This window comes from Panthera onca, chromosome C1 (assembly GCF_046562875.1).
Source record: "Panthera onca isolate mPanOnc1 chromosome C1, mPanOnc1 haplotype 2, whole genome shotgun sequence".
NCBI classification, from domain to species: Eukaryota; Metazoa; Chordata; class Mammalia; order Carnivora; family Felidae; genus Panthera; species Panthera onca.
Window position 1 is genome coordinate 194,037,282 of NC_138346.1, and position 17,900 is coordinate 194,055,181.

General features: G+C 43.2%; 1 protein-coding gene across 2 annotated transcripts in view; it reads right to left on the bottom strand.

Moving 5' to 3' along the window:
* LOC132673260 (protein argonaute-1) overlaps positions 1–7,293 on the bottom strand; it is a 37,489-nt gene extending 30,196 nt beyond the window's left edge. The window contains exons 1-2 of one of the 2 annotated variants that reach the window (XM_060625772.2): positions 7,071–7,293; positions 1,790–1,973 (exon numbers count right to left, since the gene is read on the bottom strand). In XM_060625772.2, the coding sequence (XP_060481755.1) occupies positions 1,790–1,973; positions 7,071–7,095 (209 nt within the window). In that variant the 5' untranslated portion in view covers positions 7,096–7,293. The remainder of the gene's footprint in view (positions 1–1,789; positions 1,974–7,070) is intronic. The other variant, XM_060625773.2, reaches the window with a different exon arrangement.
* Between the last annotated feature and the right edge of the window lie 10,607 nt (positions 7,294–17,900).

The window sequence follows — 17,900 nt, forward strand, 5'->3', positions numbered from 1 at the left end:
CAGTCAGTAGAACATGCAACTCTTGATCTCAGGTTTGTGAGTTCAAGCCCCAAAATGGGCACAGCGATTACTTTAAAAATTTTTTAGAAAATAAAACTGGACCAAGATATAATTTTCTACTTATCATAATTCCAAAGGTCAAAAAATCCAATATACTGGATGGGTGCAGTTATGGGAAGGGGCACTCTGATACTTTGATGATGGGAGTATAAATTGGTACAACTTACCCTAAAACAAAAATTGGTAATATCTCAAAATTTCTCTTTCTTTTTTAAGTTTATTTATTTAATGGGGGTGGAGGGGGCAGCAGCAGAGACAGGGAGAGAAAGAATCCCAAGCAGGCTCTGCACTGTCAGCACAGAGCCCAACGTGGGGCTCAAATCCACAAAACATAAGATCACAACCCGAGCTGAAATCAAGACTCAAATGCTAACCGACTGAGCTACCCAGGTGTTCCTCAAAAAAAATTTTTAATGTTTATTTTTGAGAGAGAGACAGAGCATGAGCAGAGCAGAGGTGGAGAGAGAGACACACACACATACAGAATCCGAAACAGGCTTCAGGCTCCAAGCGGTCAGCCCAAAGCCCAATGTGGGGCTCAAACTCCAAACCTCCAGATCATGACCTGACCTGAACTCGGACGCTTAACCAACTGAGCCACCCAGGCACCCCTCAAAATTTTTCCAAGTATTATGCCAGCAATTCTACTCTTAGAACTTTATCCTATAGATACATTCATATTTGAGTGCAAAAAATGTATCTATATTTAATAATATCCAACAGTTTCACTTTTGTAGCAAAAGTTTAAGCTAAACCTAAATGTTCCTCAACAGATTTATTAAATAAGTTATAATACATCCATTCAATGGAATATCTATGATGCTATGCAAAAGGCAGATATGCATGTACTGATACATACTGTTCAGTGGAAAAAAGGTGCAGAACAAGGCATATAGGGTTCTACATTTTGTGCATTTAAAAAATGTTCTATATACACACATGCTTGCATATGCATACAAAAATATATGGAAACATACTCAAGAATGGTAACAATGAATGCCTCTAGGGAAAGGGACTCAGGGACTAGAGACCAGAGTATAAGAGGAGATATTTTTCACTGCTATTCTTTTTTTAATATTTTAACTTTTTTCTTACTTTGTACATATGTAGTTTTCAAATAATAATGAAATTAGTTAATTTGGTAAAGAAATATTGCTTCTTCTAAGGCTAATTCCTCCAACTATGTATCCTGTAATGTCCTCCTGACTTAGCAATGAGTGGAAACTCATTCATCTCCTCTCTGTCCTGTACCTTTAACCTCTTTCTCCATCAACTTCTCCTCAGTTTATAAGCATATCCACGTCTCATTCTTAAAAACTTTTCATTCATTCATTTTAACAAACACTGCAACATGCAACACATTGTACTTGACCTCTATAAATCCTCTCTAACCAACATATTCTCTCTCCACATGCTTCACTGTAAGCTATCTAGAAAAGGCAATCTGCTCTCACAATACCTACTACATTACCTTCCATTGATCCCTCAACTGACTATAGATTACTAGCCCAACTAATCTGCTAAAACTGCTCTGCAAAAGGCACCAGTTATCTCCACAGAGCCAAATTCAATGATATTTTTCAACATTTACCTTACCTAAACCTCCTCAAAAACTTCCTTGAATCTGGTGATATCATACCCTACCAGTTTTCTCTGGATCCTCTCAAGATTCTGAGACTCAGGAAAGTAAAGACTCCTGGACTTGGTGGCTTAGATGTGTATCACTTACCGGTTGACTCTGCGAGGACACTTATCCGGCTTGATATCCACTTCGTAGTGGTAGACGTCAATCTTAGGTATATCCACCTCAAAGTAATTGGCCAGAAGCTTGATTGGTTTCCCCACAGTGCCAATGCCAGGCCGGCGAGGTGCCTGGAACACCTGCTGCAGGGGGGGCAGGTAGGCGCCTGCAGCTACAAGACAAAGAGGCTGGTGAGGGTAGAGTCTGGCATCTCCTTACCATTCTGATCAAAGAAGGCACAAAGCCTCCCAGAAGAGGAACAGGAAAGTATAGGGGAAGCTTCTTTCCTGCCTACCCAACCCAACTGAAGGGTTCCACTGGCTCGGTCAATCCATGTGTTTTGTTTTTTTGGGTTTTTTTTTATGTTTCTTTATTTTTGAGAGAGAGAGAGAGAGAGAGCAAGGGAGGAGCAGAGAGAAAGGGAGACAGAGGATCTGAAGCAGGCTCTACACTGCTCAAATGGAGGACTCAAATTCATGAAGTGTTAGATCATGACCTGAGCTGAAGTTGAACGCTTAACCAACTGGGTCACTACGTGTCTCTCCATATTCATTTTTTTAAAAACCTCTCTCCAGTTAGGAAAATTATCTTTGTCATCTACCTTAAATTCATGTGAATATTTAATACGTTCCTATTATATGTCAAGTAGAGAGGCTAAATCTGGCTCCCAATAATAAAACTTTCTTCCTTATTTTAGAGTAAGACACCTGGCTCCATCAGGTATCTAGTAGACCAAGAATTCTTGTCTTCTCTGCCAGCCAGATGCTCTCTTCACTCATTACCATCCTGAACATGAAACAGCAACATCTTAATGCTCCTGTGCAATGTAGGTGGGAGGAAGATCCAAAGAAGGTCAGGCTAGGGAGATGTGAGGGGAGACAGTGTTTTAGAAAGGATTGAGGCCACTGAAAGGCTGAGGTTGGAGAGACAAAAAAGCAGAAAAGGCTTTAAAAAAACAGAGTTTGGAGACAAAAGAAAGGAGACAGGCTGAAATAGGGAGCTGACAAAGAGCCACAATTGGAAGTCAGAGCAGAAAGAGGCTTGATCTTGGAAGGGGGGAAGGCTGGAGTTAGGGCCTGGGCAACATATAGGTTAGAGTTGGGAAGGTGAGTAAGAAATAAGGCTGCAGTTGGGAAGACAATAAATAAAAAAGTTCAAAAGAAAAAGCTAGGGAATGAAGACTGGCAGAACACAGGAGAATGAGGCAAGAGTAGGCTACAGTAGAGGACTTGGGAAGGAGAGGTGGCCATTAGCATGCTAGAGAATAATGAGATACTTGTTTCAGGAAGGAGAATACAAGGTGCTCTCCACAGCCATAGCTCCTTCCACACAGAGGGCCCAGACAGTAGCAGAAGGGATCAATTTCAAGATAGAGCAGGCCCTTTGGGAAAAGGCTAGGGCAAGGCCAGCTCCCACTGCTTTTCCTCTCTTCCCACCAGCTAGGTTGCTGCCCCTGGTTTTATTTTCTAGCTTGAGGGGAAAGGGAGTAAAAAGGGAAGCTGTCTAAGAGAAGCCTTTGTCCATAGCTACTATTGTCCTTGCCATTAGAGGACCAGCCCAGGTGGGAGGAGAGAGGGATAAACTAGCCCAGAACCTCCCAACACCAGAGCTCTGCTTTCACAGTCGGCCAGGCTGGGGGGATGGGGCATATCCTCAGCTAAGGGGTCAGGAAGAGGTCAGAACCATTCACGGGAGGGGCACGATTCCCAGGGCTAAGCTGCTGTTTCTCCTTCTGACCACCTGTCAAGCCCAGCCCCACTCTGCAGACAGGGAAACACAGACAGAAAAATGAAGGCTCAGCCTGGGGGAAAAAGGCCTTCAAGGACTCAGCCATATGGGGAAGTGAAAGCCTAACTACTAACTAGCACCTGGGTGCCTATCCCAGAAAGAGCTGGACAGAAATTGCACACAAGCAATAGATAGATGCAGACACACTCTTGTCATACACACCTAAACACACACTTACACCTAGACAGTTTACCTTTATATGCATACCCCACACCACCCTAGATTGTGAGTTATTCAAGAGCAAGGACTGTATCTTGCCTCCTAGCATATAGGTGTTCAACATACAGGCAATAAATGAATGAACAAACAGATCCTCAGACACACCACAAAGAACACACAAGCATGTATAGCACACAAACACAAAACACCTGCAAACTGCTCAAAAACAATTATAAACCCTGAACAAGATAAACATCCTGGTGGATGTAAGAGACACCCTTCCCCTCCCCAAGTTTTCATGTTCCATTCATCTCCTTAGCCTCCCAGGCTGAATAATCATTTGTGGAGTCTTGGGAAAAAGACATACCCTAGAGTTGGGGGCTGGGTAGAAATAATGGGGGATGGGACAGACACTCTAGCCTCAAAGGCTTCTCTTCCCCAGAAATAGGACTACACACCAAATTCAGCCTTAAGCACCCTCCACTCCAAGGAAGCTTTAGGAAAACAGGAGAACCCCCACCTTCCCTTTCATCCCCAAACTAGGGAAGGCAAAAGGGAGAACCTCTCTCCCATCCCATCCCCCTGCAAGCCTTAGAGCTGTACAAAGTCCTCCCCTTACCCCACCCTGCCCCCAGCTTTTAGTCTGAGAAAGGGAGACACTTCCCTTCAAACCCAGACAGGGACAGACGGCCACTTTGTGATGCAGATGAGGGCCCCAGCACAGAGGACAAAGCTTGGGCCTTGGGGGAAAGGGGCGGGGCCCTTCCTTGCAGACAAAAGCAAGGAGGGAGGGGCCATGAAAAGGACACTCCTCCTCCCCCATCCCAACCAGCCCTGAGAAGGAAAAGTAACAGAGCTGAAAGGTCTGGCTCAGAGATTCCTTCCCTGTAGTTCTGAGGCCCACATACCTCCTAAGGAGCCAGACTGCCTATTCAAAACACAAACTCAAGGCTGGGGTAGCCGTCCAGTAAGCAAAGATTAAGAGGCCAATCTCTCCGAAAAAGAATTTGTCCACACATGAATATACGCAACTTATTAGATATCCATATATGTGCTTAACCATTTATGTTCACACTGGAATGTGATTCAATTACTAAATGTGTACTTCATTTCAGGGCCTAGACACTCACTATTTCCACAGATAAATCAGACATTACCTCTACCCTCCTGGAGCTTCCAATCCAGTATATGTGAGTGGAACACACCTGAGCACAGAAAACACACTGGGACATAAGTCCAGTGAAGCCAGCACCAATACCTTTAGTTTTGTGTACTGTGTCCTCCAACTTCCAAGAGAAAAGTCTGGGCCTTGGAAGCAGGCAGTTATAGGCTCCTGCCATTCACAGCTTCCAGACTGAATTCCAAATACACCTTTTGAAGAGGCAAAGCCTGTCCCACTAAGCTACAGCCAACTCCAGATATCAGGCTCTAGTCCCTTCCCTAGAAGTTTATCTCTTGTAACAAACAAAAAAGTCCATTTCTTCATCACCCCAGAGTCCATTAGGAATTCATCAGGAGAAATCATGAGCAGTTTGATATGAGTGCCAGCTCCCAGCAATCCATCTGGACCTCTGTGACCTCCTCCTACTCTAGTACACAGGTTGCTGCAAATAGTCTCCAGCCTAGAAAACCAGGAGAGTTCCTAGAATGGAGAAAGAAGCCAGAGGGAAGGAGGAAGTAGTTTTCTGAAGTCAGTTGCTCCCTGCACTCTACCTGAAGACCTACCTACATAGCCTTTACAAGGTTGCTTTTGTTTTGGGGAAAGTGGTCACAAAGTACTTGCAGATCACTAAACGGATAACTTGGGTATGTTGGTAGGAGCTATTTCCTTGAGGAAGTTAAGATCTGGCATAAATGAGATTCTTCCACCAGAAATGAAATTCATGTCCTAAATAGAAATCCTATATCCACCTCTAGAGCAAATAGAAGGAGGTAGTGAGACAAGACCTAAAGGATTCCCAGATCCAGAATGCTCCTCTGATCAAAGGGTAAAAAGACCTAGGACACAGCAAGTCCCACTACCCCACAGCCTATCCTGGAGACTCTGGTCTTCTTGAGGCAATCCTACCCCAATTTCTCCTGTTTTCATCTCCTTTCCTCCTGATTGCTTGTAAATACCAGGGAGTTAAGGCTACCACCTGGGATTCCCCCTCCCCCAAACAAAGGGCAAGCTTGGCAACCTTGGGTCTAATGTCATGGCCTTGACAGTTTCTTGGGAGCAGAGAGAGGAAAAAGAAAAAATACCCAGTGGGGAACAGAAGCCACAAAATATAGAAAGACATTAGGCTATCACCTGAGGAGACATTTCAATGGAAAAATCATAATCTTTGGATTAAAAGATCCCATGTCTACAAACTATTGGACCACAAACGAGGAAACCAGGCAGACAACCCCTTTCAGGTAAACCTGGTCCCGGCCTTGGTCCCTCAGTAACCAACACCTTTTCTAAGGAGGACTCGCCGCCAGAACATTGCCTTGGTCCTAGTCATTCCTCATCCCAGTGACATAAGGCGGCACTTTGGCAGTTTCCTTCAACCCGTTCTTGGCAAATTGTGACTGAGGGTTTCCAAGATCAAGTGTAAGAGCCCCAAAGATGGGGAAGGGGATAATTTCCATTTGCACTCTGCCAGCTTAACCTTAGAGAATGCATCCCATCAGCGGGCTCCTTTTTCCAAGCCAAATCAGGCGGGGTGGGGGGTGGGGGGATTCGGGCAGCCACGCCCCCACCACTTCGGGCAGCCCCTTCAAGTTGCCACCTTCGCGCATGCTCAGGCGCCTCCGCTCCAGCTCCCCAGACTCAACGGGGGGAATCCCGGGACTGGATCCCCACCCACCGCCCCCTGACCCTCGCCCCCGCGTCAGGCCCGGCTGGGGCGGAGCTCATAGCCCAGCTCTGGCGCCTTCTCCCAAGAGACAGTAGCCCAGCCCAGCCTGGATGAGCCCCCGCCCCCGGCATGCAGCAGCACTGGGCCCATCTGTGTGACCCCCTCCTATCCTGGACACCTGGAGCCCGCCCCCTGCCACCTGCCGGGCCTCTCCCTAGGCCTCCCAGGATCTCCCGGAGTCCTTACGTGCATTCAGGCCCTTCTCCCTGATTACTTCCCACCTCTAGGAGTGGGATAAACGGCCCGCGTCTCAGGGCTTCCTTCACAAGGTTTCCCCCGGAACTGCACACAGCCACCTTCAAACTGGGCCCCCCATCCCATAAAAGCCCCTCTCCTCACTCAGGAAACCTCCCCTCACTCGGAAATCCTGCTCTTCACGCGGGAATTCCCTCGGTCCTTGGGGGCACTCACCGTCTCCCACTCCCAGGGGCCCTTACCTGCTCCCGAGGGTCCCGCTTCCATCCCATATACCCGTGTGGAGGTCAGGCGGCCCGGAGACTGTGGAGTCCAGAGTGAGGGGCCTAGGTACCCAGCACTCTAGCTGCTCGGGCTTCCGGGCCGGGCTCGGCACCCCCCCCAAGCCCGGCCGCTCGCGCCGCTGCCCCCGCAGCCTCCGTTGCCGCCGCCGCCGCGGAGCCTGCAGCAGCTCCCCCAGCGAGCGCCCGGCCAGCTGCCAGTGCGCAGGCGCGACCGCCAGGCCCAGGGGGCGGACGGGAACGAGTCAAGCGGGGCGCTCCGACGGCAACAAAGGCCAATGGAGAGGGGCGGGAGCACCGGGGACCCGAGGCAGCGGCCCCTGGCGGTCACCCATCGCCATGCAGCCTGGCGGGAGGGCTCCGGTAGAGGCGCCGCGGAATCGCGCAGCAGCGTAAGTGGGGTGGAGCAGGGGAAACATCCCCCCCCACCCCGCAGCAGCTCTGGCCCTGTGTGTTTTACCCAAATAGGTCTCTCCAAATCTACACACAGCCTCCTCCCATTTGCACACAACCACACGCACATCACAGAAACCCCACCTCATTCCCAGGTCCCCCTCACACACTCGGAGCACCCCATCACCCAGGGGCCCTGCCTCCCACCTCTCCTCCCAATCACCCTCATCCTTCGAGCCTCGGCTGCAAAGAGACTGCCTCCGCGAAGCCTTTCTCCGTCCCTAGTCAATGAACTCACTGACGCCACCCTCTCTTCCAGGCCGTGTGCTGGGCGCTGGGACCACAGATGCGAAAGAGACCCTGCCTACGCTGGAAGATGTCACAGTCTCAACTTAAGCGTGGCTACAGAGTTCAATCTGTGGGACCTTGGAAGAACCTGCCTCCGCTTTTTCATCCGGAGCTCACCCCTGAATTCGGTCAATCTGCTTCTGCACTCACCACGTCACTTAAAATACTTTTAGTGTCAAAATCCAAAAGATAATTTTTGATTATTTCTCCGTGGCATCTGAGACTGGCCTCCCCTTCCTTTTTGAGCCTTACATAGACTCCATAATTTTCTGAGGTCTCCTATTGCCTAAATCCTTTTCAGTCTTCTTCAAGGGCTCCCTGTTGCCTTTCTGCCCCACTGAATAACAGTGTTCACTGTGGTTTCAAATCCAGCTCTCTTTTCATTTCTCCCTCCACTTTTCCCTTGAAGGTCTCATCCATTCTTATGGCTCAACTATCTCTCCAAATCTCTATCTCCAGCCACGTCTTAGACTCATATTTCCAAGTGTATGCTGGACAGCTCCACCTGGATCTCCAGCACTTCAAATTTGGAGTCCAAAATCAAACTCTTTATCTTTCCCCCACAAATGTGCTTGTTCTATGCCTCCTTTCTCTGCAAATGGTGCCTTCATCCCAGAACTGACAGTTTCTCCTCCTTGTTTCTTGCCCCCATTCATCTGTTCACCAAGTCCTGACATGTTTACCTCCTGACTTGCTCTCACATGACTCAAGGATTCTGAAGGCTCCTTGTGCTAGTGCAGATCCTTGGTGCTAGTTCATACCTTGCCAAAAGTAACACAACTACTTCCATGCTAGTCTCACAGTGCCTGGGAAAATTCCTCCCATTCAGTCGGCTGCAGTTGAGAAGTGGTAACTTTCCCATATATTCATATGTATTCACCCATATATATTTTTTGATGCCTACTTTACACTAGATACTGTGCAGAAGGCTAGGAACTTAAGAGAGAGAACATACCCAGTCTCTACCCATAGGAAGATTAATTTCTGACACTTACCATAGTGTGCCTTGCTTCTCTCTAGCAGAGGTTCTCAAATACAAGTATCAGAATCACCTGGAGTGCTTGTTAAAACATAGATTGCTGAGCCCCACCTCCAGAGTTTGTGATTCAGTAGGTCTTGGGTAAGACCCAATGTGCATTTCTAATAAGTTGCCTGATAAGGCTGATGCTGATGATCTAGGAACCACACTCTGAGAACTATTGCTTTACAGTATAAAGAACAAAGACTCTAGAGCCAGACTGTTTTGGCTTTAATCCTGGTGCTGCCATTTACTAGCTGTGTAACAGGGGGCAAATTACTTAATTTCTCTGTATTTCAATTTCTTCCTCTCCCATTTTAGGGGGTGAAATAGCATCTACCTCATTGGGCTGCTGTTAATACATATAAAGGACTTAGAACAGTACCTAGAAGGATACAGACAAAGTATTAGCCACTATCATAATCACTGTCTGCCTCTTGCACTATATTCTAAGTTCCTGAAGAACAGGGACCAAATCAGATGCATCTCTGTCCCCTGTTAGTGCCTGGCGCAAGCTATGCCTAGAATGATCAGTAAATATGGGTTGACCTGACTCTGAAACAGATGGCTTCAAAACAACCTCAGAAATAGCAAGACCTTTGCCTTGGCACAACTAAGCTAGAAGCTCAGCATTCCATTAGAAGAGTATGAATCCCCTGTTCTAAATACCAAGCCTCACACTTAACTTTATGGAAAGCCATTGGTTACTATTCTGACCCGTCTCCAAAGTGGCTAGTGGAGTCAAGCCTGGCCCTGGCCTTTCTGCAGACTGTCTCCATCACCACGGGTTTCACTCTAGGGTAGGCAAAGTAGTAGAGTATAAAGGAAATCCTCACAGCATTTTGGTATTTTTATGTAAAATTCTTCCAGTAATTCCTAATATACTTTCCCGGAGAGTTATTGGGTCCCTGGCTATTTGCAGTTCAATCCTTGCATCTCTGTGTACCACTAACTCACACTCAAGGGCCTCTGTTGTGTGGGCCAGAGCCCAGGTCTTTCCACTTATTATATACCTTTCTCTATGGCCTGACTTTCCTGGCCACAAAACAACAAGAATGACCTGGGGAAAAAAAGAACAAAAAACAAAAAACTGCATCTCCATCTATAGTTTGCTCTTTTTATATTTAAAATACAGCCTGGGAACAATAAGATCAAGGTATTAAAATAGACAGGAAACAAATCATATACCCTACTATCTGAAATGAATCACCAACAGCTCTTGCATGCACCATCTCTTTTTATCTATAGTAAAATATAGGAGTGCCTGGGTGGCTCAATCGGTTGAGCATCAGACTCCTGATTTCTGCTCAGGTCATGATCCCAGGGTCATGAGAAGGAGCCCTGAATCAGGTGTCATGCTGAGCATGGAGCCTTCTTAAGTTTCTCTCTCTCTTTATGCCCCTCTCCCCACCTCATGCACTCTCTCTAAAATAAAAAATAGCAATAAATAAAATATATTTCTCATATATTTCAGGACATAATTTTAAAAATCAGAAATTATGAACAATAGAATTAATAAATGTCAACTGGTACCTTGAAAAGACTTATGAAATTGGTAGACTTTTTAAAAATTATCGTTTTTTTTAAGTTTACTTATTTTGAGAGAGAAAGAAAGAGAAAGAAAGTGTGTGCACACAGGGGAGGGGCAGAGAGAGAGGGAGAGAGAAAATCCCGAGCAAGCTCTGTGCTGTCAGCATGCGGCCCAACATAGGGCTCAATCCCAGGAACTGCGAGATCATGACCTGAGCGGAAATCAAAAATCAGGACACCCAACCAACTGAGCCACCCAAGCACCCCAAAAAATTAATCTTTAAATTAAGGTATAATTGGCATACACTAGATTGCATGCATATAGTGTATAATTTAATCAATTCTAACTTGTGTGTCACCCTATGAAACCATCATCACAATCAAAGCAGTGAACAAATCTATCACTCCCAAATTTTAAAGCTTATCACAGAGATTTAATAAATAAAAGGGAACTTTTTACACAACTATAGACTACTGAATTTGAAACCCTGAGTAAAATTTAAAATTACATACATATTTTTTTCTTTAAAAAATGCAAAACAAGGACTCAAAAGCAAGAACTGAGCAACAATTACAGAGGACACTGAGAAAGTTATCAAAAATGACAAAAGAAATCTGGCCCAGAAAGTTCACTGTTTAATACTTCCAACCATTCATGAAAGAAATAATTCTGTTCCATGTTATATGAATGGATCTAGGACATGGGAGAAAGAGGAATTTTCCTAGTCTGTTCACAATTGCAGGTATAGATCTTCATCTCTTATCAGATGATATTATAAAAAGAGATCTCAAGAATATGGATGCAAAAATTGCAAGTCAAATACTAGCATGTAGAATTCTATGAGATTAATTAAAATTATGATAATAAGAATAACTTTTTTTTAAGTAAACTCCATGCCAAAGGTGGTGCTCAAACTCACAACCTTGAGATCAAGGGTCGCATGCTCTACCAAATGAACCAGCCAGGCACCCCAACAATAGCTAACCTTAAGTGTTTACTTAATATTAAGTGTCAGGTACTATTCCAATACTTCCCATATGTTAACTCACGTAATCTTCACAAAAATCCTGGTGCATCATAGAACAGGTAGGTGGGTTTGGGCTGAGAAGCAATAGGTAAATAACCAGCAAAGGCAGGTACTATTACTAAAAATGGAGACACAGATAAGTAATTTGCCCAAGATCATACAACTTGCAACTAGCAGAGGCAGAACTTGAACTCAGTTGGATGGCTTCAGGGTAAACACTCTTAATCACAACACTATATAACATTATTAAAATAAAAGCATATCACAAACATAAGGGTAATTCAGGGATAGTTCAAAAATAAAGAAATACCGGGGCGCCTGGGTGGCTCAGTCGGTTGAGCGTCCGACTTCGGCTCAGGTCATGATCTCGTGGTTCGTGAGTTCAAGCCCCGCGTCAGGCTCTGTGCTGATAGCTCAGAGCCTGGAGCCTGTTTCAGATTCTGTGTCTTCCTCTCTCTCTGACCCTCCCCCGTTCATGCTCTGTCTCTCTCTGTCTCAAAAATAAATAAACGTTAAAAAAAAAAACTCATTAAAAAAATTAAAAAAAAATAAAGAAATACCTTAATATATCATGTATGTAGATTAATAAAAAATAAACATGATAATAGTAATAGATAAAAATATTTTATAAATTTTAATACCCATTAAAATAAAATAATTAAAATCACTCATCCTTGATAAGATAATATTTTTAGCTAGTGAAGAAGCAGTAGATACTTTCCCTTTAAAACAGGAACAAATAAGGTCAGTCTACACCACTAACACTATTTTAATACTGGTTTAGATATTCTAGCCAGGAAAGAGAGAGGAGGGGCAGGAGTGGTAGAAAGAGAAATATAAACTTAAGTATATAAGAAAATATCTTTATTGTAGTTGATGCAATTATGTAACAAGAAAATATACAGTCTTACTAAAACTAGTAAGACTAAGTAAGTGGAAAGATTCAGGAAAATAAGCAAAAATCTGTAGCATTCACTGCTGGTGCAAGTAACAACTAATTAGAAAATATAATAATAAAATATCCAATTCAAAATACTTAGAAATAAACTTAGTAAGAAATATTTGTGGGCTATGAGAAAATCTGTAAGAATCAATAAAGGATATATAAAAAAAGCCTGAGTAGAGAGAGGTCAAGCTCCTGGATGGAAAAAGCAAATAATGTAATAATGTCTGTTGGACCCTTGCTACTCCAGTACCAAGTTCTGAGGACTAGCATCAGGTATACCCACCCAACCACATGTATTGTGCTCCAGAAATACAGAGATAAGGATGGATTCCGGCCAGTTCCTACCCTTAAGAAGAGATAAATATATAGATCAGTGCTATCCAATACAAATATCATGCAAGATGCATACATAATTTTAGATTTTCTAGTAGCCACGTTATAAAAAATAAAAAGGAAAACATGTCATCGATATAAAAAAATCATTAATATTTACATTCTTTTTTTTATAGCAGTCTTTGAAATTTGGGTATATTTTACATTTGTAGCACACCACAATTCAGACCAGTCACACTTCTAAGTGTTTAATACATGTGGCTAGTGGCTATTATACTGGACAACACTAATGGTCATTTCAGTGCAATTCCAGGTGTAATGACAGAGGCAACATGAGCACCATGGGAACTAAGAAGATATATATCTAACCCAGTCTGGGGTAAGCTGGGTACGTTTCCTAGAAGAGATACTACTTAAGCAGGCCTGGGAGGGTAAGCAGGAATTAGCCAGGCAAAGGAAGGATGAGAGGAAGGCATACTAAGCATCATTAGTAGAGAATAAAGGTGAGAAATAGCCATATTCCAGGAACTATCACTACTAATATTCCAGCATAAAGATGGAAACAAGAACAGTAAGAAGAGCCTAGAGAAGTACACCATGCCCAAATCTGCCCACTCTCTCCCAGGCAGAAGCCAAAGGAAGGGTAGCTGGGGGAGGGACAAAAGGAGCTGTCCCTGGTTCTGACACCCAAGGCAGAGTCACAGTGTAGTTCCACTTAGATTCATAGTTCAGTTCCACTCAGGATGGAAGTGAACTAACCCAGATGGAGGTCCCCAAACTCTAAACTTGCCCTAGCATAACAGGAGATCCCTTTGGACAGGCTAACCCTGAGTAGGTTGGAGAATCTTAGGAAGATCCAAGTCTAGAAAGAATTATAACATATCGAAGTCAGGTATGACCAGGAAAGGCATGGTCTCTGATATAAAAATAGATGTAGATATACCATAACATATGAATCCCAAAGATGGCAGTCAACCTGTGGTGTCCTGTCATTACCGCTTAGAAAATGTAAACTAATAATTCGACTTTCAACCCAGAATCTATCTGGGGGGGTGTTACCAGGCTGTTGATTAGTGGAAAGGACATGTGCAGAATTAATTCCTACTATCTTCCTTCCTTCACCTTCATTAATCCATAAAGAAGCTCAATGGAAAAATATTTACAATAAATATAGTGTCAGTGTATCAATGCACCAAGGAAAAAGACAGCCTCCACAAGTACAACTATATAATTAACATTCATTCATTAGAAAGTCAACACAGGGGAGCATGGGTAGCTCAGTTGATTAAGCGTCCAACTTCGGCTCAGGCCATGATCTCACAGTTCATGGATTCAAGCCCCACGTCAAGCTCTGTGACAGCTTGGAGCCTGAAGCCTGCCTCGGATTCTGTATTTCCTTTCTCTCTATCCCTCCCCTGCTCACACACTGTCTCTCTCTCAAAAATAAACATTAAAAAATATTTAAAAGAAAGTTGACACAGAATAATAATTATATACCCATGAATTTAAAAAATCTTATGGGGCACCTGGGTGGCTCAGTCGGTTAAGTGTCCAACTTCGGCTCAGGTCATGATCTCATGGTTCCTGAGTTTGAGACCCACATCAGGCTCTGCGCTGACAGTGTGGAGCCTGCTTGGGATTCTCTCTCTCTCCCTCTCTCTCTGCCCCTCCCCCCATGCACACACACTCTCTCCCTCTCTCTCTCAAAAATAAACTAAAAAAAAAAAGTCTTATTACTTAATGATCAAGATATGGTGATGGAACTGGTACACTGGCATTTTATACGATATATTGGAAACTATATATTGGAAAGCAAACTGGCAGTATTTATCAACAGTCATAATGATGTTTCTACTCTTTGACTTTTAATTCCACTTTTAATTCCCCTCCCCTGCTCATGGTCTGTCTCTCTCTCTCAAAAATAAATAAGCATTTTAAAAAATGTTTTTAAAAAGATTTAAAAAAAAGAAATAAGAAGGTACCAAGGGGGGCGGGGAAGGTACCAAGGAATAAATCTGACAAAAGCTATACAAGACCTGTATAAAAGAAATTACAAAAATTTTATTGAAAAACAGGGTTTCTGGGGGGACCTGGATGGCTCAGTGGGTTAAGCCTCTGACCTCAGCTCAGGTCATGATCTCCTGGTTCATGGGTTTGAGCCCTACGTCAGGCTCTGTGCTGGCAGCTTAGAGCCTGGAGCCTGCCTGGAATTTCTGTGTCTCCCTTTCTCTCTGCCCCTCCCCTGCTCATCCTCTGTCTCTCTCTCTCTCTCAAAAATAAATAAACATTGAAAAAGTTAAAAAACAAAACAAAACACGGTTTGTTATTTTTTTTTTAGAACAAACATTTTAAAACACCTAAGGGGCACCTGGGTGGTTCAGTTAGTTAAGCATCCAACTTCAGCTCAGGTCATGATCTCATAGTTCATGGGTTCGAGCCCCACGCTGGGCTCTGTGCTGACAGCTCAGAGCCTGGAGCCCACTTCAGATTCTGTCTTCCTCTCTCTCTGCCCCTCCTCCACTCACACTCTGTCTCTCTCAAAAACAAACATTTAAAAAAACTGTTTTTAAATAATAAAATAAAAGACCTAAAAAATGGAGGAGAAAAACTCTGCTCCTAGAAAACCTCATTATTTTATTCTCAAATTCATCTACAGATTCAAAGCAATCATAATAAAAGTTCCATCAAGTCTGTGTAACTCTGTGTTTTAGAACCTGAAAAGCTTATTTTGAAATGTGTATAGATGAATAGAGTCCCAAAGGACAGAAAAACACTTATGATGAAAAATAATAAGGTGGAGGAATCTGTCCTATCAGATATCAAGTTTTATTACACAACTACAGGAACTAAAGACAGTGAGGTAGTTGCTTAGGGTTAAATTGGCTTAGGGTTAGATAACTCTCTACTCTGGAAACAGACTCATGAACGTATGGACACAATACTGAGGTGGCATTTCAGATCACCAAAGGACAAATGTGTCAATAACGGAACTTAGACAACTGATTATCTATATGGAAAAATTAAAAATTGGAGACTTATGTCACTCTATGCACAAAAATCAACTCCTGTGAACAGCAAGTTCTGAAAAATATGTAGGAAAAAATATAAGTAACTTGAGAAAGAATTTCTTAAGCACAAAATAATAACTAAAAACATACTAACTGGGGTGCCTGAGTGGCTCAGTCGGTAAACGGCCCGATCTTGATCTCGGCTCAGGTCATGATCCCAGGGTTTGTGAGTTCGAGTCCCACGTTGGGCTCTGTGCTGACAGCTCAGAGCCTGGATCCTGCTTTGGATTCTGTGTCTCCCCCTCTCTCTGCCCCTCCCATGCTCATGCTCTGTCTGTCTCTGTCTCTCAATAATAAATAAATGTTAAAAAAATTTTTTTTTAAAACATACTAACCATTTTTTTAAAAGACTATGAATTCAACTAAATTAAATTTAAAAACCTTAATCAAAAGATTATAAAGAAAGTGAAGACATGGCAAAAACAAATATTTACAATATATACAATCACCAAATTGTGAGTAGCCAATATATATTAACTCCTACAAATCGGTATGAAAAACAATTATACATTTTTTTCTTTTTTTTGAGAGAGAGAGAGGGCACAAGTGAGCGAGGGGCAGAGGGAGAGAGAGAGAAACAGGGCTCACCCAAAGCAGGGCTTATGTTTTTGTTTTTGTTTTTTTTTTTACCCAAAGCAGGTCTCAAGCTCACCCAATGTGGGATCTGAGCCAAAGTCAGATGTTTAACTGAGGTGTCCCTATATATTTTTTTGTAATTTTATTTAATTTTTTTTGATGTTTATTTTGAGAGAGAATGTATGTGCATGTGCACAAGCGGGGGAGGGGCAGAGAAAAAGCGAGAGAATCCCAAGCAGGCTCTCTGCTATCAGCACAGAGCTACCCAGGCGCCCCAATTGATATATATTTTTAAAGGCAAAACTCATGAACAGCCATATCACAGAAGAGGAAACATGCAGAATGAAAAACCATATAAAAAGTTCAGCCTCATTATTTTTAAAGAGAAAAATACAAAGTAAAATCAGGGTGAGACATCAATTTTACCCACTAAGTTGGGTAAAACATAAGGAGGTAGAATAATCAGAACTCTTAGATCCTCTTGGTGAGTATATATTGGTACAACCAACACACTATTTCGTAAAACTGAAAATGTGCATACCCTACAACCCAGCAATTTTGGTCCAGAGAAACTTCTGCTTTTGCCAAGAAGAGATATGCATAAGAATGTTCTTAGTAGCACTGTTTATAACAGCAGAATACTGAAAACACTAACTCTAACCATAGTAGAATAAATAAAGTCGGATATATATAATCTCAGAAACATAATATTGAGTGACAAAACAAGCTGCAAGAGAATGCACAGAGTATGAGTCTACGTAAAAATTTAAAATATGCAAAAGTAGGAATGCCTGGGTAGCTCAGTCACTTAAACATCCAACTCTTGGTTTTGGCTTAGGTCATGATCTCATAGTTCATGAGTTTGAGCCCCATGTTCGGCTCCACAGGGGCTCCACGCTGCGGGTTTGGGGCTTGCTTGGGATTCTCTCTCTCTCTCCCTCTCTATCTGCCCCTCTCATGCACTCTTTCTCTCAAAATAAATAAATAAGCCTAAAAAAAAAATATTCAGGGATGCCTGGGTGGTTCAGTCAGTTAAGCATTCAACTCTTGGTTTCAGCTCAGGTCATGATCTCATGGTTCATAGGTTCGAGCCCCACATCAGGCTCTGCACTATCAGTGCTTGAGATTCTCTCTCTTCTCTCTCCCCCATCCTGCCTCTCTCTTTCAAAATAAATAAATAAAATTTAAAAATATGTTTTAGATATGCAAAACAGTTTTATATGTGGGGTGCCTGGGTGGCTCAGTCAGTTAAGTACCTGACTCTTGATTTTGCCTCAGGTCATGATCTCACAGTTCATAAGATTGAGCCCCAACTCAGGCTCTGTGTTGATAACTCAGAGCCTGCTGGGGATTCTCTCTCTCCCACTCTCTCTCTCTCTGCCCTCACCCCTGCTCTCACTCTCTCTCAAAATAAATAAATATGAAAAAACATTAATAAAAGAACAAAATTATATGTATTAAACAACATGGAAAAGCAAGGGAATGGTAGACCCAAATTTCAAGGTAGTAGTTACATCCAAGAGAGGAAAAAATAGGACTGGATTTTGAAGG